General features: G+C 54.6%; 1 protein-coding gene across 1 annotated transcript in view; it reads right to left on the reverse strand.

The window, feature by feature from the left end:
- The window catches only part of abr (ABR activator of RhoGEF and GTPase), a 134,541-nt gene that overhangs the window by 83,877 nt on the left and 25,227 nt on the right, over positions 1-25,437 (reverse strand). Inside the window, exon 5 of the mRNA XM_072470152.1 lies at positions 7,845-7,905. Coding sequence (XP_072326253.1) covers positions 7,845-7,905 — 61 coding nt within the window. The remainder of the gene's footprint in view (positions 1-7,844; positions 7,906-25,437) is intronic.

A 25,437-nucleotide genomic window follows, 5' to 3' on the forward strand; every position in this document is an offset into this window, starting at 1 on the left:
CAGAGATCCCGCACATTACACAGAGATCCCGCACATTACACAGAGATCCCGCACATTACACAGAGATCCCGCACATAGATAGAGTGGACATTCAGAGACTATTTCCTCGGGTGGATGTAGCTGTTACAAGGGAGCATAACTATAAGGTTCAGGGTGGGAGATATAGGAGGGATGTCCGAGGTAGGTTCTTTAGTCAGAGAGTGGTTAGGGTGTGGAATGGACTGCCTGCTGTGAGAGTGGAGTCGGACACTTTAGGAACTTTCAAGCGGTTATTGGATAGGCACATGGAGCACATCAGAATGACAGGCAGTGGGATAGCTTGATCTTGGTTTCGGACAAGGCTCGGCACATCATCGAGGGCCGAAGGGCCTGTTCTGTGCTGTACTGTTCTATGTTCTATTACACACAGGGATCCGCCCATTTCACAGATCCCGCCCATTACACAGAGATCCCGCCCATTACACAGAGATCCCGCCCATTACAGAGATCCCGCCCATTACACAGAGATCCCGCCCATTACACAGAGATCCCGCTCATTACAGAGATCCCGCCCATTACACAGAGATCCCGCCCATTACACAGAGATCCCGCCCATTACACAGAGATCCCGCCCATTATACAGAGATCCCGCCCATTACACAGATCCTGCCCATTACGCAGAGATCCCGCCCATTACGCAGAGATCCCGCCCATTACGCAGAGATCCCGCCCATTACGCAGAGATCCCCCCCATTACGCAGAGATCCCCCCCATTACGCAGAGATCCCGCCCATTACGCAGAGATCCCGCCCATTACAGATATCCCGCCCATTACAGATATCCCGCCCATTACATACAAAGATCCCGCCCATTACACAGGGATCCTGCCCATTACACGCAGAGATTCCACCCATTACACACACAGGTCCTGCCCATTACACACAGGGATCCTGACCATTATACATAGAGATCCTACCCATTACACAGAGATCCCGCCCATTACGCAGAGATCCCACCCATTACACAGAGATCCCACCCATTACACAGAGATCCCACCCATTACACAGAGATCCCACCCATTACGCAGAGATCCCGCCCATTACGCAGAGATCCCGCCCATTACGCAGAGATCCCGCCCATTACGCAGAGATCCCGCCCATTACGCAGAGATCCCCCCCATTACGCAGAGATCCCCCCCATTACGCAGAGATCCCGCCCATTACGCAGAGATCCCGCCCATTACGCCGAGATCCCGCCCATTACAGATATCCCGCCCATTACAGATATCCCGCCCATTACAGATATCCCGCCCATTACATACAAAGATCCCGCCCATTACACAGAGATCCTGCCCATTACACGCAGAGATTCCACCCATTACACACACAGGTCCTGCCCATTACACACAGGGATCCTGACCATTATACATAGAGATCCTACCCATTACACAGAGATCCCGCCCATTACGCAGAGATCCCGCCCATTACGCAGAGATCCCACCCATTACACAGAGATCCCACCCATTACACAGAGATCCCACCCATTACACAGAGATCCCACCCATTACACAGAGATCCCACCCATTACACAGAGATCCCGCACATTACACAGAGATCCCACCCATTACACACAGAGATCCCGCCCATTACACAGATCCCCCCATTACACAGAGATCCCGCCCATTACACACACAGATCCCACCTATTACACACAGAGATCCCGCCCATTACACGCAGAGGTCCTGCCCATTACACACAGAGATACCGCTCATTACACAGCGATCCTGCCCATTGTACTCAGATCCAGTCCGTCACACACAAATCCTGCCCTTTACACACAGAGATAACAAAGAACATAGAACATACAGTGCAGAAGGAGGCCATTCGACCCATCGGGTCTGCACCGACCCACTTAAGCCCTCACTTCCACCCTATCCCCGTAACCCAGTAACCCCACCTAACCTTTTTAGACACGAAGGGCAATTTATCATGGCCAATCCACCTAACCTGCACATCTTTGGACTGTGGGAGGAAACCGGAGCACCCGGAGGAAACCCACGCACACACGGGGAGGATGTGCAGACTCCGCACAGACAGTGACCCAGCAGGGAATCAAACCTGGGACCCTGGAGCTGTGAAGCAACTGTGCTAACCACTGTGCTACCGTGCTGCCCATTCTGGCACATTACACAATTAGATCCCACCACCCATTACACACAGAGAACCCGCCCATTACACAGAGATCCTGCCCATTACACAGAGATCCTGCCCATTACACAGAGATCCTGCCCATTACACAGAGATCCCGCCCATTACGCACAGAGATCCCTCCCATTACACAGAGGCCCTGCCCATTACACACAGGGATCCTGTCCATTACACAGAGATCCCGCCCATTACGCACAGAGATCCCGCCCATTACGCACAGAGATCCCGCCCATTACACAGAGATCCCTCCCATTACACAGGGATCCCTCCCATTACAGAGGGATCCCTCCCATTACACAGAGGCCCTGCCCATTACACACAGGGATCCTGTCCATTACACAGAGTTTTCACCCTTATACACAAAGATCCTGCCCATTATACAAACACAGGCCCTGCCCATTACATACAAAGATCCCGCATATTACAGACAGAGATCCCGTTCATTACACACAGAGATCCTGACCTTTACACAGTGATCCCACCCATTACACACAGATGTCCTGCCGATTACACAGAGATCCCGCCCATTACATGCAGAGATCACGGCCATTACACAGAGATTCCGCCTGTTACACAGACATCCTGCCCGTTACATACCGAGATCCTGCCCATTACACACCTAGATCCTGCCCATTACAGAGATCCTGCCCATTACACACAGAGACCCCGACCAGAGAAAGCAGGGCAGAGAGCAAGGAAAGTCTACATTAAACTGCATTTATTTCCATGCAAGGGGCCTGACGGGCAAAGCGGATGAACTCAGGGCATGGATGGGCACATGGGACTGGGATATTATAGCTATGACTGAAACATGGCTAAGGGAGGGGCAGGACTGGCAGCTCAATGTTCCGGGGTACAGATGCTATAGAAATGATAGAACAGGAGGTAAGAGAGGAGGGGGAGTGGCGTTTTTGATTAGGGAGAACATTACGGCAGTACTTAGAGGGGATATATCCGAGGGTTCGCCCACTGAGTCTATATGGGTGGAACTGAAAAATAAGAAGGGAGAGATCACCTTGATAGGACTGTACTACAGGCCCCCAAATAGTCAGCGGGAAATTGAGGAGCAAATATGTAAGGAGATTACAGATAGCTGCAAGAACAATAGGGTGGTAATAGTAGGGGACTTTAACTTTCCCAACATTGACTGGGACAGCCATAGCATTAGGGGCTTAGATGGAGGGAAATTTGTTGAGTGTATTCAAGAGGAATTTCTCATTCAGTATGTGGATGGACCGACTAGAGAGGGGGCAAAACTTGACCTCGTCTTGGGAAATAAGGAAGGGCAAGTGACATAAGTGTTAGTGAAGGATCACTTTGGGACAAGTGACCATAACTCCATTAGTTTTAAGTTGGCTATGGAGAATGATAGGTCTGGCCCAAGAGTTAAAATTCTCAATTGGGGCAAGGCTTGCAACGGGATCTTGATCAATTAGGCCAGTGGGCCGACGAATGGCAGATGGAGTTTAATTTAGATAAATGTGAGGTGATGCATTTTGGCAGATCGAATCAGGCCAGGACCTACTCAGTTAATGGCATGGCGTTGGGGAGAGTTATAGAACAAAAAGATCTAGGAGTACAGGTTCATAGCTCCTTGAAGGTGGAGTCGCAGGTGGACAGGGTGGTGAAGAAGGCATTCGGCATGCTTGGTTTCATTGGTCAGAACATTGAATACAGGAGTTGGGACGTCTTGTTGAAGTTGTACAAGACATTGGTACGGCCACACTGGAATACTGTGTGCAGTTCTGGTCACCCTATTATAGAAAGGATATTATTAAACTGGAAAGAGTGCAGAAAAGATTTACTAGGATGTTGCCGGGACTTGATGGTTTGAGTTATAAGGAGAGGCTGGATAGACTGGGGCTTTTTTCCCTGGAGCGTAGGAGGCTTAGGGGTGACCTTATAGAGGTCTATAAAATAATGAGGGGCATAGATAAGGTAGATAGTCAACATCTTTTCCCAAAGGTAGGGGAGTCTAAAACTAGAGGGCATAGGTTTAAGGTGAGAGGGGAGAGTTTCAGAAGGGCCCAGAGGGGCAATTTCTTCACTCAGAGGGTAGTGAGTGTCTGGAATGGGCTGCCAGAGGTAGTAGTAGAGGCGGGTACAATTGTGTCTTTTAAAAAGTATTTAGATAGTTACATGGGTAAGATGGGTATAGAGGGTTATGGGCCAAATGCGGGCAACTGGGACTAGCTTAATGGTAAAAACTGGGCGGCATGGACTGGTTGGGCCGAAGGGCCTGTTTCCATGCTGTAAACTTCTATGATTCTTCTATGATTCATTACACAGACAGCCTGAACATTACACACAGGGATTGCGCCCATTACACAAACAGATACCACGCATTACACACAGATCCTGCCCATTACACAGACAGCCTGCCCATTACACACAGAGATCCCACCCATTACATTCCGCCCATTACACACCGAGATTGTGCCCATTACACACAGAGATTGTGTCCATTACACACAGATTCCGCCCATTACATACAGGGATTGCGCCCATTACACAAACAGATACCACCCATTACACACAGAGATCCCACTCATTACACAAAGATCCCACACATTACACACACAGGCTCCTAAATGACCCTCTTATGGACTGACCTCATTAACACTACACCCTGTATGCTTCACCCGATGCCGGTGCTTATGTAGTTACATTGTATATGTTGTGTTGCCCTATTATGTATTTTCTTTTATTCCCTTTTCTTCCCATGTACTTAATGATCTGTTGAGCTGCTCGCAGAAAAATACTTTTCACTGTACCTCGGTACACGTGACAATAAACAAATCCAATCCAGATCCTGCCCATTATACACACAGATCCTTCCCATTACACACACACATCCTGCCCATTACAAACAGAGATCCTGCACGTTACACACACAGATCCTGCCCATTAGTGTCCAAAGAAGATTAGGTGGGGTTACTGGGTTACGGGGATAGGGTTGAAGTGAGGGCTTAAGTGGGTCGGTGCCGACTCGATGGGCCAAATGGCCTCCTTCTGCACTGCATGTTCTATGTAATGTACACACACAGATCCTGCCCATTACACAGAGATCCCGCACATTACAGACAGAGATTCCGTTCATGACACTCAAAAATCCTGCCCATTACACACAGAGATCCTGCCCATTACACACACAGATCCCCTGCATGTTTGATCCATCAGTCATACAAGATAAGTGAATCTGTGCCCACATGGTGACTAGTCGCAGTATTTCTACAGAAACCGTTGTGGTTTGTGTTGCAGGGTTGGGTTGTGCCTGGGCCAGCCTTTCGGACAGACCCTGTCCCTGCTGTGGGGACGACTGTGTCAGATAGAGATGACTGAATGAGCAGGGAGAATTCACAATCTCACCCAAATATTCCCAGAATACTGAGCATTCCCACTGGGGCCAGATTATTCCCTCTTCGTTACAGAAGGTAACTGCAAGGACAAAGAAAACTATTCCAAATAATCGGAATAACAGGGTTAAAAATGTCTGGATCAAGGCAGCAAATATCCAGTGACTATCGTCTTTTGTATCCTTGAGAAGCAATTTGTCGCTCACACAGAGAGCGCTGAACAAACAGAATATGAATGAGCCGAGAGACAAAGACAAAGATCAGAAACATGGAGAATTTACCAAAGCAGCTGGACTTGCAGCACAGTCTGAGAATCAGCAGGATTGACATCGCCTTCTCATCCCTCACTCTCTCTCACTCACTACGGGGAGACTGGACCCGTCACATGAATAGATAGAGGAGGAGTGGGTAACAGGCAGGGGGAGGAGTGGGTAACAGGCAGGGGGAGGAGTGGGTAACAGGCAGGGGGAGGAGTGCGTACAGGCAGGGGGAGGAGTGGGTAACAGGCAGGGGGAGGAGAGCGTACAGGCAGGGGGAGGAGTGCGTACAGGCAGGGGGAGGAGTGTGTACAGGCAGGGGGAGGAGCGATTACAGACAGGGGGAGTGCGTAACAGGCAGGGAAGGAGTGGGTACAGGGGGAGGAGTGCGTAACAGGCAGGGAAAGGAGAGTTTACTGGCAGGGAGAGTGCATAGAGGCAGGGGGAGGAGTGGGTACAGGCAGGGGGAGGAGAGATTACAGGCAGGGGGAGTGCATACAGGCAGGGAAGGTGTGCGTACAGGCAGGGAAGGTGTGCGTACAGGCAGGGGGGAGTGGGTACAGGCAGGGGGGGTGCATACAGGCAGGGGGAGGAGTGGGTAACAAGCAGGGGGAGGAGAGATTACAGACAGGGGGAGTCCTTAACAGGCAGGGGGAGGAGTGTGTACAGGCGGGGGTGGAATGGGTACAGGGGGAGGAGTGGGTACAGGCGGGGGGAGTGGGTACAGATGGGGTGGGGGCGGGGGGAGTGGGTACAGGCAGGGGGAGGACGGGGTACAGGCAGGGCTAGGAGAGGGTACAGGCAGGGGAGGAGAGATTACAGGCAGGGGAGGAGAGATTACAGGCAGGGAAGGTGTGCGTACAGGCAGGGGAGGAGGGGGTACAGGCAGGGGGAGGAGGGGGTACAGGCAGGGGGGGAGTGGGTAACAAGTAGGGGGAGGAGGGGGTACAGGCAGGGGAGAAGGGGGAACAGGCAGGGGGAGGAGTGGGTACAGGCAGAGGGAGGAGTGGGTACAGGCAGGGGGGAGGGGGTACAGGCAGGGGGGAGGGGGTACAGGCAGGGGAGGAGGGTACAGGCAGGGGAGGAGGGTACAGGCAGGGGGAGGAGGGGGTACAGGCAGGAGGAGGAGGGTTCAGGCAGGAGGAGGAGGGGGTACAGGCAGGGGAGGAGGGGATACAGGTAGGGGGAGGAGTGGGTACAGGCAGGGGAGGAGGGGATACAGGTAGGGGGAGGAGTGGGTACAGGCAGGGGAGGAGTGGGTACAGGCAGGGGAGGAGTGGGTACAGGCAGGGGAGGAGTGGGTACAGGCAGGGGGAGTAGGTATCAAGCAGGGGAGGAGGGGGTACAGGCAGGGGGAGAAAGGGGTACAGGCAGGGTGAGGAAGGGGTACAGGCAGGGTGAGGAAGGGGTACAGGCAGGGGGAGGAGTGGGTACAGGCAGGGGGAGGAGTGGGTACAGGCAAGGGGAGGAGTGGGTACAGGCAGGGGGAGGAGGGGGTACAGGCAGGGGGAGGAGGGGGTACAGGAAGGGGGGAGTAGGTATCAAGCAGGGGAGGAGGGGGTACAGGCAGGGGGAGGAGTGGGTACAGGCAGGGGTAGGAGTGGGTACAGGCAGGGGGAGGAGTGGGTACAGGCAGGGGGAGGAGTGGGTACAGGCAGGGGGAGGAGGGGGTACAGGCAGGGGAGAAGGGGGAACAGGCAGTGGGGGAGTGGGTACAGGCAGGGGAGGAGTGGGTACAGGCAGGGGGAGGACAGGGTACAGGCAGGGGGGTGACGGGGTACAGGCAGGGGGAGGAGGGGGTACAGGCAGGGGGAGGAGGGGGTACAGGCAGGGGGAGGAGTGGGTACAGGCAGGGGGAGGAGTGGGTACAGGCAGGGGGGGGGGATGGAGTAGGGTCTGTACAGAATGCCTATCGTTCAGGTTGGGACTTGGTCACAAAACAATAAAGACTCAATAAAGCGGCCATGGAAACGTGAGCGTGTGTCTGCGTGTGGGGGATGGTCAGTCCGGGGGACGCCATTCAAAGCAAATTTATAGAAACTTACCTTCCAGAGTGACGGAGGTGGAACATTCCTTCGAATCCTTGGGACTTTTGACTTTCAGATCCTGGGGAGAGAGAGAGAAAAAGAGAGTCACCGACAGAGAGAGAGAGAGAGAGAGAGAGAGAGAGTCACCGACAGAGAGAGAGAGAGTCACCGACAGAGAGAGAGAGAGTCACCGACAGAGAGAGTCACCGACAGAGAGAGAGAGAGTCACCGACAGAGAGAGTCACCGACAGAGAGAGAGTCACCGACAGAGAGAGAGTCACCGACAGAGAGAGAGTCACCGACAGAGAGAGAGAGTCACCGACAGAGAGAGAGTCACCGACAGAGAGAGTCACCGACAGAGAGAGTCACCGACAGAGAGAGAGTCACCGACAGAGAGAGTCACCGACAGAGAGAGTCACCGACAGAGAGAGTCACCGACAGAGAGAGAGACACCGACAGAGAGAGAGAGTCACCGACAGAGAGAGAGAGTCACCGACAGAGAGAGAGTCACCGACAGAGAGAGTCACCGACAGAGAGAGTCACCGACAGAGAGAGAGAGTCACCGACAGAGAGAGAGTCACCGACAGAGAGAGAGAGTCACCGACCGAGAGAGAGTCACCGACAGAGAGAGAGTCACCGACAGAGAGAGAGAGTCACCGACAGAGAGAGAGTCACCGACAGAGAGAGAGTCACCGACCGAGAGAGAGAGTCACCGACAGAGAGAGAGTCACCGACAGAGAGAGTCACCGACAGAGAGAGTCACCGACAGAGAGAGAGAGTCACCGACCGAGAGAGAGTCACCGACAGAGAGAGAGAGTCACCGACAGAGAGAGAGAGTCACCGACAGAGAGTCACCGACAGAGAGAGAGAGTCACCGACAGAGAGAGAGTCACCGACAGAGAGAGAGAGTCACCGACAGAGAGAGAGTCACCGACAGAGAGAGTTACCGACAGAGAGAGTCACCGACAGAGAGAGTCACCGACAGAGAGAGAGAGTCACCGACAGAGAGAGTCACCGACAGAGAGAGAGAGTCACCGACAGAGAGAGAGTCACCGACAGAGAGAGAGAGTCACCGACAGAGAGAGAGAGTCACCGACAGAGAGTCACCGACAGAGAGAGAGAGTCACCGACAGAGAGAGTCACCAACAGAGAGAGTCACCGACAGAGAGAGTCACCGACAGAGAGAGTCACCGACAGAGAGAGAGAGTCACCGACAGAGAGAGAGTCACCGACAGAGAGAGAGTCACCGACAGAGAGAGAGAGTCACCGACAGGGAGAGTCACCGACAGAGAGAGTCACCGACAGAGAGAGTCACCGACAGAGAGAGAGAGTCACCGACAGAGAGAGAGTCACCGACAGAGAGAGAGTCACCGACAGAGAGAGAGTCACCGACAGAGAGAGAGAGTCACCGACAGAGAGAGTCACCGACAGAGAGAGTCACCGACAGAGAGAGTCACCGACAGAGAGAGTGAGTCACCGACAGAGAGAGTGAGTCACAGAGAGAGTGAGTCACCGACAGGGAGAGTCACCGACAGAGAGAGAGTCACCGACAGAGAGAGAGAGTCACCGAGAGAGAGTCACCGAGAGAGAGAGAGAGTCACCGACAGAGAGAGTCACCGACAGAGAGAGTCACCGACAGAGAGAGTGAGTCACCGACAGAGAGAGTGAGTCACAGAGAGAGTGAGTCACCGACAGGGAGAGTCACCGACAGAGAGAGAGTCACCGACAGAGAGAGAGAGTCACCGAGAGAGAGTCACCGAGAGAGAGAGAGAGTCACCGACAGAGAGAGAGAGTCACCGACAGAGAGAGAGAGTCACCGACAGAGAGAGAGTCACCGACAGAGAGAGTCACCGACAGAGAGAGAGTCACCGACAGAGAGAGAGTCACCGACAGAGAGAGAGTCACCGACAGAGAGAGAGTCACCGACAGAGAGAGAGAGTCACCGACAGAGAGAGTCACCGACAGAGAGAGTCACCGACAGAGAGAGTCACCGACAGAGAGAGAGTCACCGACAGAGAGAGAGTCACCGACAGAGAGAGAGTCACCGACAGAGAGAGAGAGTCACCGACAGAGAGAGAGAGTCACCGACAGAGAGAGAGAGTCACCGACAGAGAGAGAGAGTCACCGACAGAGAGAGAGAGTCACCGACAGAGAGAGAGAGTCACCGACAGAGAGTCACCGACAGAGAGAGAGAGTCACCGACAGAGAGAGAGAGTCACCGACAGAGAGAGTCACCGACAGAGAGAGAGTCACCGAGAGAGAGAGAGAGTCACCGAGAGAGAGAGAGAGTCACCGACAGAGAGAGAGAGTCACCGACAGAGAGAGAGAGTCACCGACAGAGAGAGAGAGTCACCGACAGAGAGAGAGAGTCACCGACAGAGAGAGAGAGTCACCGACAGAGAGAGTCACCGACAGAGAGTCACTGACAGAGAGAGAGAGTCACCGACAGAGAGAGAGAGAGTCACCGACAGAGAGAGAGAGTCACCGACAGAGAGTCACCGACAGAGAGAGAGAGTCACCGACAGAGAGAGTCACCGACAGAGATAGAGAGTCACCGACAGAGAGAGAGAGTCACCGACAGAGAGAGAGAGAGAGAGAGTCACCGAGAGAGAGAGAGAGTCACCGACAGGGAGAGAGAGTCACCGACAGAGAGAGAGAGTCACCGACAGAGAGAGAGAGTCACCGACAGAGAGAGTCACCGACAGAGAGAGAGAGTCACCGACAGAGAGAGAGAGTCACCGACAGAGAGAGTCACCGACAGAGAGAGTCACCGACAGAGAGAGTCACCGACAGAGAGAGTCACCGACAGAGAGAGAGTCACCGACAGAGAGAGTCACCGACAGAGAGAGTCACCGACAGAGAGAGTCACCGACAGAGAGAGTCACCGACAGAGAGAGAGTCACCGACAGAGAGAGAGTCACCGACAGAGAGAGAGTCACCGACAGAGAGAGAGAGTCACCGACAGAGAGAGAGAGTCACCGACAGAGAGAGAGAGTCACCGACAGAGAGAGAGTGACCGACAGAGAGAGAGAGTGACCGACAGAGAGAGAGAGTCACCGACAGAGAGTCACCGACAGAGAGAGTCACCGACAGAGAGAGAGAGTCACCGACAGAGAGTCACCGACAGAGAGAGAGTCACCGAGAGAGAGAGAGAGTCACCGAGAGAGAGAGAGAGTCACCGACAGAGAGAGAGAGTCACCGACAGAGAGAGAGAGTCACCGACAGAGAGAGAGAGTCACCGACAGAGAGAGAGAGTCACCGACAGAGAGAGAGAGTCACCGACAGAGAGAGAGAGTCACCGACAGAGAGAGAGAGTCACCGACAGAGAGAGAGAGTCACCGACAGAGAGAGAGAGTCACCGACAGAGAGAGAGTCACCGACAGAGAGAGAGTCACCGACAGAGAGAGAGTCACCGACAGAGAGTCACTGACAGAGAGAGAGAGTCACCGACAGAGAGAGAGAGTCACCGACAGAGAGAGAGTCACCGACAGAGAGAGAGAGTCACCGACAGAGAGAGAGAGTCACCGACAGAGAGAGTCACCGACAGAGATAGAGAGTCACCGACAGAGAGAGAGAGAGAGAGAGTCACCGAGAGAGAGAGAGAGTCACCGACAGAGAGAGAGAGTCACCGACAGAGAGAGAGAGTCACCGACAGAGAGAGTCACCGACAGAGAGAGTCACCGACAGAGAGAGTCACCGACAGAGAGAGTCACCGACAGAGAGAGTCACCGACTGAGAGAGTCACCGACAGAGAGAGAGAGTCACCGACAGAGAGAGAGTCACCGACAGAGAGAGAGAGTCACCGACAGAGAGAGAGAGTCACCGACAGAGAGAGAGAGTCACCGACAGAGAGAGTGAGTCACCGACAGAGAGAGAGTCATCGACAGAGAGAGAGTCACCGACAGAGAGAGAGTCATCGACAGAGAGAGAGTCACCGACAGAGAGAGAGTCACCGACAGAGAGAGTCACCGACAGAGAGAGTCACCGACAGAGAGAGAGAGTCACCGACAGAGAGAGAGAGTCACCGACAGAGAGAGAGAGTCACCGACAGAGAGAGAGTCACCGACAGAGAGAGAGAGTCACCGACAGAGAGAGAGTCATCGACAGGGAGAGAGTCACCGACAGAGAGAGAGAGTCACCGACAGAGAGAGAGTCACCGACAGAGAGAGAGAGTCACCGACAGAGAGAGAGAGTCACCGACAGAGAGAGTGAGTCACCGACAGAGAGAGTCACCGACAGAGAGAGTCACCGACAGAGAGAGTCACCGACAGGGAGAGTCACCGACAGAGAGAGTCACCGACAGAGAGAGAGAGTCACCGACAGAGAGAGAGAGTCACCGACAGAGAGAGAGAGTCACCGAGAGAGAGAGAGTCACCGACAGAGAGAGAGACACCGACAGAGAGAGAGAGTCACCGACAGAGAGAGAGAGAGTTACCGACAGAGAGAGAGAGTCACCGACAGAGAGAGAGAGTCACCGACAGAGAGAGAGAGAGTTACCGACAGAGAGAGAGAGTCACCGACAGAGAGAGAGAGAGTCACCGACAGAGAGAGAGTCACCGACAGAGAGAGAGAGTCACCGACAGAGAGAGAGAGTCACCGACAGAGAGAGTCACCGACAGAGAGAGAGAGTCACCGACAGAGAGAGTCACCGACAGAGAGAGAGTCACCGACAGAGAGAGTGAGTCACCGACAGAGAGAGAGAGTCACCGACAGAGAGAGAGAGTCACCGACAGAGAGAGAGTCACCGACAGAGAGAGAGAGAGTCACCGATAGAGAGAGAGTCACCGACAGAGACAGAGTCACCGACAGAGAGAGAGAGTCACCGATAGAGAGAGAGTCACCGACAGAGAGAGAGCGTCACGGACAGAGAGAGAGTCACCGACAGAGAGAGAGTCACCGATAGAGAGAGAGTCACCGACAGAGAGAGAGTCACCGACAGAGAGAGAGAGTCACCGATAGAGAGAGAGTCACCGACAGAGAGAGAGCGTCACGGACAGAGAGAGAGTCACCGACAGAGAGAGAGTCACCGACAGAGAGAGTCACCGACAGAGAGAGAGTCACCGACAGAGAGAGTCACCGACAGAGAGAGAGTCACCGACAGAGAGTGAGAGTCACCGACAGAGAGAGAGTCACCGACAGAGAGAGAGAGTCACCGACAGAGAGAGTCACCGACAGAGAGAGAGTCACCGACAGAGAGTGAGAGTCACCGACAGAGTGAGAGTCACCGACAGAGAGAGAGTCACCGACAGAGAGAGAGTCACCGACAGAGAGTGAGAGTCACCGACAGAGAGAGTCACCGACAGAGAGAGAGTCACCGACAGAGTCACCGACAGAGAGAGTCACCGACAGAGAGAGAGTCACCGACAGAGAGTGAGAGTCACCGACAGAGAGAGAGTCACCGACAGAGAGAGAGAGTCACCGACAGAGAGAGAGAGTCACCGACAGAGAGAGAGTCACCGACAGAGAGAGAGTCACCGACAGAGAGAGAGAGTCACCGACAGAGAGAGAGTCACCGACAGAGAGTCAGCGACAGAGAGAGAGTCACCGACAGAGAGAGTCACCGACAGAGAGAGAGTCACCGACAGAGAGAGAGAGTCACCGACAGAGAGAGAGAGTCACCGACAGAGAGAGAGTCACCGACAGAGAGAGAGAGTCACCGACAGAGAGTCACCGACTGAGAGAGAGAGTCACCGACAGAGAGAGTCACCGACAGAGAGAGAGAGTCACCGACAGAGAGAGTCACCGACAGAGAGAGAGTCACCGACAGAGAGAGAGAGTCACCGACAGAGAGAGAGAGTCACCGACAGAGAGAGAGAGTCACCGACAGAGAGAGTCACCGACAGAGAGAGAGTCACCGACAGAGAGAGAGTCACCGAGAGAGAGAGAGTCACCGACAGAGAGAGAGTCACCGACAGAGAGAGAGAGTCACCGACAGAGAGTCACCGACAGAGAGAGAGAGTCACCGACAGAGAGAGAGTCACCGAGAGAGAGAGAGTCACCGACAGAGAGAGAGAGTCACCGACAGAGAGAGAGTCACCGACAGAGAGAGAGTCACCGACAGAGAGAGTGTCACCGACAGAGAGAGAGAGTCACCGACAGAGAGAGAGAGTCACCGACAGAGAGAGAGAGTCACCGACAGAGAGAGAGAGTCACCGACAGAGAGAGAGAGTCACCGACAGAGAGAGAGTCACCGACAGAGAGAGAGTCACCGACAGAGAGAGAGTCACCGACAGAGAGAGAGTCACCGACAGAGAGAGAGTCACCGACAGAGAGAGAGAGTCACCGACAGAGAGAGAGTCACCGACAGAGAGAGAGTCACCGACAGAGAGAGAGAGTCACCGACAGAGAGAGTCACCGACAGAGAGAGAGAGTCACCGACAGAGAGAGAGAGAGTTACCGACAGAGAGAGAGAGTCACCGACAGAGAGAGAGAGAGTCACCGACAGAGAGAGAGTCACCGACAGAGAGAGAGAGTCACCGACAGAGAGAGAGAGTCACCGACAGAGAGAGTCACCGACAGAGAGAGAGAGTCACCGACAGAGAGAGTCACCGACAGAGAGAGAGTCACCGACAGAGAGAGTGAGTCACCGACAGAGAGAGAGAGTCACCGACAGAGAGAGAGAGTCACCGACAGAGAGAGAGTCACCGACAGAGAGAGAGAGAGTCACCGATAGAGAGAGAGTCACCGACAGAGACAGAGTCACCGACAGAGAGAGAGAGTCACCGATAGAGAGAGAGTCACCGACAGAGAGAGAGCGTCACGGACAGAGAGAGAGTCACCGACAGAGAGAGAGTCACCGATAGAGAGAGAGTCACCGACAGAGAGAGAGTCACCGACAGAGAGAGAGAGTCACCGATAGAGAGAGAGTCACCGACAGAGAGAGAGCGTCACGGACAGAGAGAGAGTCACCGACAGAGAGAGAGTCACCGACAGAGAGAGTCACCGACAGAGAGAGAGTCACCGACAGAGAGAGTCACCGACAGAGAGAGAGTCACCGACAGAGAGTGAGAGTCACCGACAGAGAGAGAGTCACCGACAGAGAGAGAGAGTCACCGACAGAGAGAGTCACCGACAGAGAGAGAGTCACCGACAGAGAGTGAGAGTCACCGACAGAGTGAGAGTCACCGACAGAGAGAGAGTCACCGACAGAGAGAGAGTCACCGACAGAGAGTGAGAGTCACCGACAGAGAGAGTCACCGACAGAGAGAGAGTCACCGACAGAGTCACCGACAGAGAGAGTCACCGACAGAGAGAGAGTCACCGACAGAGAGTGAGAGTCACCGACAGAGAGAGAGTCACCGACAGAGAGAGAGAGTCACCGACAGAGAGAGAGAGTCACCGACAGAGAGAGAGTCACCGACAGAGAGAGAGTCACCGACAGAGAGAGAGAGTCACCGACAGAGAGAGAGTCACCGACAGAGAGTCAGCGACAGAGAGAGAGTCACCGACAGAGAGAGTCACCGACAGAGAGAGAGTCACCGACAGAGAGAGAGAGTCACCGACAGAGAGAGAGAGTCACCGACAGAGAGAGAGTCACCGACAGAGAGAGAGAGTCACCGACAGAGAGTCACCGACTGAGAGAGAGAGTCACCGACAGAGAGAGTCACCGACAGAGAGAGAGAGTCACCGACAGAGAGAGTCACCGACAGAGAGAGAGTCACCGACAGAGAGAGAGAGTCACCGACAGAGAAAGAGAGTCACCGACAGAGAGAGAGAGTCACCGACAGAGAGAGTCACCGACAGAGAGAGAGTCACCGACAGAGAGAGAGTCACCGAGAGAGAGAGAGTCACCGACAGAGAGAGAGTCACCGACAGAGAGAGAGAGTCACCGACAGAGAGTCACCGACAGAGAGAGAGAGTCACCGACAGAGAGAGAGTCACCGAGAGAGAGAGAGTCACCGACAGAGAGAGAGAGTCACCGACAGAGAGAGAGTCACCGACAGAGAGAGAGTCACCGACAGAGAGAGTGTCACCGACAGAGAGAGAGAGTCACCGACAGAGAGAGAGAGTCACCGACAGAGAGAGAGAGTCACCGACAGAGAGAGAGAGTCACCGACAGAGAGAGAGAGTCACCGACAGAGAGAGAGTCACCGACAGAGAGAGAGTCACCGACAGAGAGAGAGTCACCGACAGAGAGAGAGTCACCGACAGAGAGAGAGTCACCGACAGAGAGAGAGAGTCACCGACAGAGAGAGAGTCACCGACAGAGAGAGAGTCACCGACAGAGAGAGAGAGTCACCGACAGAGAGAGTCACCGACAGAGAGAGTCACCGACAGAGAGAGAGTCACCGACAGAGAGAGAGTCACCGACAGAGAGAGAGAGTCACCGACAGAGAGAGTCACCGACAGAGAGAGTCACCGACAGAGAGAGTCACCGACAGAGAGAGTCACCGACAGAGAGAGAGAGTCACCGACAGAGAGAGAGAGTCACCGACAGAGAGAGAGAGTCACCGACAGAGAGAGAGAGTCACCGACAGAGAGAGTCACCGACAGAGAGAGTCACCGACAGAGAGAGAGAGTCACCGACAGAGAGAGAGTCACCGACAGAGAGAGTCACCGACAGAGAGAGTCACCGACAGAGAGAGTCACCGACAGAGAGAGTCACCGACAGAGAGAGAGAGTCACCGACAGAGAGAGAGAGTCACCGACAGAGAGAGAGAGTCACCGACAGAGAGAGAGAGTCACCGACAGAGAGAGAGTCACCGACAGAGAGAGAGTCACCGACAGAGAGAGAGTCACCGACAGAGAGAGAGTCACCGACAGAGAGAGAGTCACCGACAGAGAGAGAGTCACCGACAGAGAGAGAGTCACCGACAGAGAGAGTCACCGACAGAGAGAGTCACCGACAGAGAGAGAGAGTCACCGACAGAGAGAGAGTCACCGACAGAGAGAGAGAGTCACCGACAGAGAGTCACCGACAGAGAGAGAGTCACCGACAGAGAGAGAGTCACCGACAGAGAGAGAGAGTCACCGACAGAGAGAGTCACCGACAGAGAGAGAGAGTGACCGACAGAGAGAGAGTCACCGACAGAGAGAGTCACCGACAGAGAGAGAGAGTCACCGACAGAGAGAGAGTCACCGACAGAGAGAGTGAGTCACCGACAGAGAGAGAGTCACCGACAGAGAGAGAGAGTCACCGACAGAGAGAGAGAGTCACCGACAGAGAGAGAGAGTCACCGACAGAGAGAAAGAGTCACCGACAGAGAGAGAGTCACCGACAGAGAGAGAGTCACCGACAGAGAGAGTCACCGACAGAGAGAGAGTCACCGACAGAGAGAGAGAGTCACCGACAGAGAGAGAGAGTCACCGACAGAGAGAGAGTCACCGACAGAGAGAGAGTCACCGACAGAGAGAGAGTCACCGACAGAGAGAGAGTCACCGACAGAGAGAGTCACCGACAGAGAGAGAGTCACCGACAGAGAGAGTCACCGACAGAGAGAGACACCGACAGAGAGAGACACCGACAGAGAGAGAGAGTCACCGACAGAGAGAGTCACCGACAGAGAGAGACACCGACAGAGAGAGACACCGACAGAGAGAGAGAGTCACCGACAGAGAGAGAGTCACCGACAGAGAGAGTCACCGACAGAGAGAGTCACCGACAGAGAGAGAGTCACCGACAGAGAGAGAGAGTCACCGACAGAGAGAGTCACCGACAGAGAGAGTCACCGACAGAGAGAGAGTCACCGACAGAGAGAGAGAGTCACCAACAGAGAGAGTCACCGACAGAGAGAGAGAGAGTCACCGACAGAGAGAGAGTCACCGACAGAGAGAGTGAGTCACCGACAGAGAGAGTGAGTCACAGAGAGAGTGAGTCACCGACAGAGAGAGTCACCGACAGAGAGAGTCACCGACAGAGAGAGAGTCACCGACAGAGAGAGCGTCACCGACAGAGAGAGAGAGAGTCACCGACAGAGAGAGTCACCGACAGGGAGAGTCACCGACAGAGAGAGTCACCGACAGAGAGAGAGAGTCACCGACAGAGAGAGAGTCACCGACAGAGAGAGAGTCACCGACAGAGAGAGAGTCACCGACAGAGAGAGTGAGTCACAGAGAGAGAGAGTCACCGACAGAGAGAGAGAGAGTCACCGACAGAGAGAGAGTCACCGACAGAGAGAGTGAGTCACCGACAGAGAGAGTGAGTCACAGAGAGAGTGAGTCACCGACAGAGAGAGTCACCGACAGAGAGAGTCACCGACAGAGAGAGAGTCACCGACAGAGAGAGCGTCACCGACAGAGAGAGAGAGAGTCACCGACAGAGAGAGTCACCGACAGGGAGAGTCACCGACAGAGAGAGTCACCGACAGAGAGAGAGAGTCACCGACAGAGAGAGAGTCACCGACAGAGAGAGAGTCACCGACAGAGAGAGAGTCACCGACAGAGAGAGTGAGTCACAGAGAGAGAGAGTCACCGACAGAGAGAGAGTCACCGACAGAGAGAGAGTCACCGACAGAGAGAGTCACCGACAGAGAGAGTCACCGACAGAGAGAGAGTCACCGACAGAGAGAGTCACCGACAGAGAGAGAGTGAGTCACCGACAGAGAGAGTGAGTCACAGAGAGAGAGAGTCACCGACAGAGAGAGTCACCGAGAGAGAGTCACCGAGAGAGAGAGAGAGTCACCGACAGAGAGAGAGAGTCACCGACAGAGAGAGAGAGTCACCGACAGAGAGAGAGTCACCGACAGAGAGAGAGTCACCGACAGAGAGAGAGTCACCGACAGAGAGAGAGTCACCGACAGAGAGAGTCACCGACAGAGAGAGTCACCGACAGAGAGAGAGTCACCGACAGAGAGAGAGAGTCACCGACAGAGAGAGAGTCACCGACAGAGAGAGAGTCACCGACAGAGAGAGAGAGAGTCACCGACAGAGAGAGAGTCACCGACAGAGAGAGAGTCACCGACAGAGAGAGTCACCGAGAGAGAGAGAGTCACCGACAGAGAGAGTCACCGAGAGAGAGAGAGAGTCACCGACAGAGAGAGAGAGTCACCGACAGAGAGAGAGTCACCGACAGAGAGAGAGTCACCGAGAGAGAGAGAGAGTCACCGACAGAGAGAGTCACCGACAGAGAGAGTCACCGACAGAGAGAGTCACCGACAGAGAGAGAGAGTCACCGACAGAGAGAGAGTCACCGACAGAGAGAGAGTCACCGACAGAGAGAGAGAGAGTCACCGACAGAGAGAGAGAGTCACCGACAGAGAGAGTCACCGACAGAGAGAGTCACCGACAGAGAGAGAGTCACCGACAGAGAGAGAGTCACCGACAGAGAGAGAGTCACCGACAGAGAGAGAGTCACCGACAGAGAGAGAGAGTCACCGACAGAGAGAGAGTCACCGACAGAGAGTCACCGACAGAGAGAGAGAGTCACCGACAGAGAGAGAGAGTCACCGACAGAGAGAGTCACCGACAGAGAGAGAGAGTCACCGACAGAGAGAGTCACCGACAGAGAGAGAGTCACCGACAGAGAGAGAGAGTCACCGACAGAGAGAGAGAGTCACCGACAGAGAGAGAGAGTCACCGACAGAGAGAGAGAGTCACCGACAGAGAGAGAGAGTCACCGACAGAGAGAGTCACCGACAGAGAGAGTCACCGACAGAGAGAGTCACCGACAGAGAGAGAGTCACCGACAGAGAGAGTCACCGACAGAGAGAGTCACCGACAGAGAGAGTCACCGACAGAGAGAGACAGTCACCGACCGAGAGAGAGAGTCACCGACAGAGAGAGTCACCGACAGAGAGAGAGTCACCGACAGAGAGAGAGTCACCGACAGAGAGAGAGTCACCGACAGAGAGAGAGTCACCGACAGAGAGAGAGTCACCGACAGAGAGAGAGTCACCGACAGAGAGAGAGGGTCACCGACAGAGAGAGAGAGTCACCGACAGAGAGAGAGTCACCGACAGAGAGAGAGAGTCACCGACAGAGAGAGAGAGTCACCGACAGAGAGAGAGAGTCACCGACAGAGAGAGAGAGTCACCGACAGAGAGAGAGTCACCGACAGAGAGAGTCACCGACAGAGAGAGAGAGTCACCGACAGAGAGAGAGTCACCGACAGAGAGAGAGAGTCACCGACAGAGAGAGAGAGTCACCGACAGAGAGAGAGAGTCACCGACAGAGAGAGAGTCACCGACAGAGAGAGAGAGTCACCGACAGAGAGAGAGAGTCACCGACAGAGAGAGAGAGAGTCACCGACAGAGAGAGAGAGTCACCGACAGAGAGAGAGTCACCGACAGAGAGAGAGAGTCACCGACAGAGAGAGAGAGTCACCGACAGAGAGAGAGAGTCACCGACAGAGAGAGAGTCACCGACAGAGAGAGTCACCGACAGAGAGAGAGAGTCACCGACAGAGAGAGAGTCACCGACAGAGAGAGTGAGTCACCGACAGAGAGAGAGTCACCGACAGAGAGAGAGAGTCACCGACAGAGAGAGAGAGTCACCGACAGAGAGAGAGTCACCGACAGAGAGAGAGTCACCGACAGAGAGAGAGTCACCGACAGAGAGAGTCACCGACAGAGAGAGAGTCACCGACAGAGAGAGAGAGTCACCGACAGAGAGAGAGAGTCACCGACAGAGAGAGAGTCACCGACAGAGAGAGTCACCGACAGAGAGAGAGAGTCACCGACAGAGAGAGAGAGTCACCGACAGAGAGAGAGTCACCGACAGAGAGAGTCACCGACAGAGAGAGAGTCACCGACAGAGAGAGAGTCACCGACAGAGAGAGAGTCACCGACAGAGAGAGAGTCACCGACAGAGAGAGAGTCACCGACAGAGAGAGTCACCGACAGAGAGAGAGTCACCGACAGAGAGAGAGTCACCGACAGAGAGAGAGTGAGTCACCGACAGAGAGAGTGAGTCACCGACAGAGAGAGAGTCACCGACAGAGAGAGTCACCGACAGAGAGAGTCACCGACAGAGAGAGAGTCACCGACAGAGAGAGAGTCACCGACAGAGAGAGAGTCACCGACAGAGAGAGAGTCACCGACAGAGAGAGTCACCGACAGAGAGAGAGTCACCGACAGAGAGAGTCACCGACAGAGAGAGACACCGACAGAGAGAGACACCGACAGAGAGAGAGAGTCACCGACAGAGGGAGTCACCGACAGAGAGAGACACCGACAGAGAGAGACACCGACAGAGAGAGAGAGTCACCGACAGAGAGAGAGTCACCGACAGAGAGAGTCACCGACAGAGAGAGAGTCACCGACAGAGAGAGAGAGTCACCGACAGAGAGAGTCACCGACAGAGAGAGAGTCACCGACAGAGAGAGAGAGTCACCGACAGAGAGAGTCACCGACAGAGAGAGAGAGAGTCACCGACAGAGAGAGAGTCACCGACAGAGAGAGTGAGTCACCGACAGAGAGAGTGAGTCACAGAGAGAGTCACCGACAGAGAGAGAGTCACCGACAGAGAGAGAGAGTCACCGACAGAGAGAGTCACCGACAGAGAGAGAGTCACCGACAGAGAGAGAGAGTCACCGACAGAGAGAGTCACCGACAGAGAGAGTCACCGACAGAGAGAGAGTCACCGACAGAGAGAGCGTCACCGACAGAGAGAGAGAGAGTCACCGACAGAGAGAGTCACCGACAGGGAGAGTCACCGACAGAGAGAGTCACCGACAGAGAGAGAGAGTCACCGACAGAGAGAGAGAGACACCGACAGAGAGAGACACCGACAGAGAGAGAGTCACCGACAGAGAGAGTCACCGACAGAGAGAGAGTCACCGACAGAGAGAGAGAGTCACCGACAGAGAGAGAGAGTCACCGACAGAGAGAGAGTCACCGACAGAGAGAGAGTCACCGACAGAGAGAGAGAGAGAGAGAGTCACCGACAGAGAGAGTCACCGACAGAGAGAGAGAGAGAGAGAGTCACCGACAGAGAGAGAGAGAGAGAGAGACACCGACAGAGAGAGTCACCGACAGAGAGAGAGTCACCGACAGAGAGAGTCACCGACAGAGAGAGTCACCGACAGAGAGAGAGAGTCACCGACAGAGAGAGTGAGTCACAGAGAGAGAGAGTCACCGACAGAGAGAGAGTCACCGACAGAGAGAGAGTCACCGACAGAGAGAGAGTCACCGACAGAGAGAGAGTCACCGACAGAGAGAGTCACCGACAGAGAGAGTCACCGACAGAGAGAGTCACCGACAGAGAGAGAGTCACCGACAGAGAGAGAGAGTCACCGACAGAGAGAGAGTGAGTCACCGACAGAGAGAGTGAGTCACAGAGAGAGAGAGTCACCGACAGGGAGAGTCACCGACAGAGAGAGAGTCACCGAGAGAGAGAGAGAGTCACCGAGAGAGAGTCACCGAGAGAGAGAGAGAGTCACCGACAGAGAGAGAGAGTCACCGACAGAGAGAGAGAGTCACCGACAGAGAGAGAGTCACCGACAGAGAGAGAGTCACCGACAGAGAGAGAGTCACCGACAGAGAGAGAGTCACCGACAGAGAGAGAGTCACCGACAGAGAGAGAGTCTCCGACAGAGAGAGAGAGTCTCCGACAGAGAGAGAGAGTCACCGACAGAGAGAGAGTCACCGACAGGGAGAGAGTCACCGACAGGGAGAGAGTCACCGACAGGGAGAGTCACCGACAGAGAGAGAGTCACCGACAGAGAGAGTCACCGACAGAGAGAGAGTCACCGACAGAGAGAGAGAGTCACCGAGAGAGAGTCACCGAGAGAGAGAGAGAGTCACCGACAGAGAGAGAGAGTCACCGACAGAGAGAGAGTCACCGACAGAGAGAGAGAGTCACCGACAGAGAGAGAGTCACCGACAGAGAGAGAGTCACCGACAGAGAGAGAGTCACCGACAGAGAGAGAGAGAGTCACCGACAGAGAGAGAGTCACCGACAGAGAGAGAGTCACCGACAGAGAGAGTCACCGAGAGAGAGAGAGTCACCGAGAGAGAGAGAGAGTCACCGACAGAGAGAGAGAGTCACCGACAGAGAGAGAGAGTCACCGACAGAGAGAGAGTCACCGACAGAGAGAGAGAGTCACCGACAGAGAGAGAGAGTCACCGACAGAGAGAGAGAGTCACCGACAGAGAGAGTCACCGACAGAGAGAGAGAGTCACCGACAGAAAGAGTCACCGAGAGAGAGAGAGAGTCACCGACAGAGAGAGTCACCGACAGAGAGAGAGTCACCGACAGAGAGAGAGTCACCGACAGAGAGAGAGAGTCACCGACAGGGAGAGTCACCGACAGAGAGAGTCACCGACAGAGAGAGAGTCACCGACAGAGAGAGAGAGTCACCGACAGAGAGAGAGAGTCACCGACAGAGAGAGTCACCGACAGAGAGAGTCACCGACAGAGAGAGTCACCGACAGAGAGAGAGTCACCGAGAGAGAGAGAGAGTCACCGACAGAGAGAGAGAGTCACCGACAGAGAGAGTCACCGACAGAGAGAGTCACCGACAGAGAGAGTCACCGACAGAGAGAGAGTCACCGAGAGAGAGAGAGAGTCACCGACAGAGAGAGAGAGTCACCGACAGAGAGAGAGTCACCGACAGAGAGAGAGTCACCGACAGAGAGAGAGTCACCGAGAGAGAGTCACCGACAGAGAGAGAGAGTCACCGACAGAGAGAGAGTCACCGACAGAGAGAGTCACCGACAGAGAGAGAGTCACCGACAGAGAGAGAGTCACCGACAGAGAGAGAGAGTCACCGACAGAGAGAGAGAGTCACCGACAGAGAGAGAGTCACCGACAGAGAGAGAGAGTCACCGACAGAGAGAGAGCGTCACCGACAGAGAGAGAGAGTCACCGACAGAGAGAGAGAGTCACCGACAGAGAGAGAGTCACCGACAGAGAGAGAGTCACCGACGGAGAGAGAGAGTCACCGACGGAGAGAGAGAGTCACCGACAGAGAGAGAGAGTCACCGACAGAGAGAGAGTCACCGACAGAGAGAGAGTCACCGACAGAGAGAGAGAGAGTCACCGACAGAGAGAGAGAGTCACCGACAGAGAGTCACCGACAGAGAGAGAGTCACCGACAGAGAGAGAGAGTCACCGACAGAGAGTCACCGACAGAGAGAGAGAGTCACCGACAGAGAGTCACCGACAGAGAGAGAGTCACCGAGAGAGAGAGAGAGTCACCGACAGAGAGAGTCACCGACAGAGAGAGAGAGTCACCGACAGAGAGAGAGAGTCACCGACAGAGAGAGAGAGTCACCGACAGAGAGAGAGAGTCAACCGACAGAGAGAGAGTCACCGACAGAGAGTCACCGACAGAGAGAGAGAGTCACCGACAGAGAGAGAGAGTCACCGACAGAGAGAGAGAGTCACCGACAGAGAGAGAGAGTCACCGACAGAGAGAGAGAGTCACCGACAGAGAGTCACCGACAGAGAGAGAGAGTCACCGACAGAGAGAGAGAGTCACCGACAGAGAGAGAGTCACCGACAGAGAGAGAGTCACCGACAGAGAGAGAGTCACCGACAGAGAGAGAGTCACCGACAGAGAGAGAGTCACCGACAGAGAGAGTCACCGACAGAGAGAGAGAGTCACCGACAGAGAGAGAGTCACCGACAGAGAGAGAGTCACCGACAGAGAGAGAGTCACCGACAGAGAGAGAGAGTCACCGACAGAGAGAGAGAGTCACCGACAGAGAGAGAGTCACCGACAGAGAGAGAGAGTCACCGACAGAGAGAGAGCGTCACCGACAGAGAGAGAGAGTCACCGACAGAGAGAGAGAGTCACCGACAGAGAGAGAGAGTCACCGACAGAGAGAGAGTCACGGACAGAGAGAGAGTCACCGACGGAGAGAGAGAGTCACCGACAGAGAGAGAGAGTCACCGACAGAGAGAGAGAGTCACCGACAGAGAGTCACCGAGAGAGAGAGAGAGTCACCGAGAGAGAGAGAGAGTCACCGAGAGAGAGAGTCACCGAGAGAGAGAGAGAGTCACCGACAGAGAGAGAGAGTCACCGACAGAGAGAGAGTCACCGACAGAGAGAGAGAGTCACCGACAGAGAGAGAGAGTCACCGACAGAGAGAGAGTCACCGACAGAGAGTCACCGACAGAGAGAGAGAGTCACCGACAGAGAGAGAGAGTCACCGACAGAGAGAGAGAGTCACCGACAGAGAGAGAGAGTCACCGACAGAGAGTCACCGACAGAGAGAGAGAGTCATCGACAGAGAGAGTCACCGACAGAGATAGAGAGTCACCGACAGAGAGAGAGTCACCGACAGAGAGAGAGAGTCACCGACAGAGAGAGAGAGAGAGAGAGTCACCGACAGAGAGAGAGAGAGAGAGAGTCACCGACAGAGAGAGAGAGTCACCGACAGAGAGAGAGAGTCACCGACAGAGAGAGAGAGTCACCGACAGAGAGAGAGAGTCACCGACAGAGAGAGAGAGTCACCGACAGAGAGAGTCACCGACAGAGAGAGTCACCGACAGAGAGAGTCACCGACAGAGAGAGAGAGTCACCGACAGAGAGAGTCACCGACAGAGAGAGAGAGAGAGAGTCACCGACAGAGAGAGAGTCACCGACAGAGAGAGAGTCACCGACAGAGAGAGAGAGTCACCGACAGAGAGAGAGAGTCACCGACAGAGAGAGAGAGTCACCGACAGAGAGAGAGAGTCACCGACAGAGAGAGAGAGTCACCGACAGAGAGAGAGAGTCACCGACAGA

The sequence above is a fragment of the Scyliorhinus torazame genome, chromosome 12 (assembly GCF_047496885.1).
Source record: "Scyliorhinus torazame isolate Kashiwa2021f chromosome 12, sScyTor2.1, whole genome shotgun sequence".
In the NCBI taxonomy this organism is placed as follows: domain Eukaryota; kingdom Metazoa; phylum Chordata; class Chondrichthyes; order Carcharhiniformes; family Scyliorhinidae; genus Scyliorhinus; species Scyliorhinus torazame.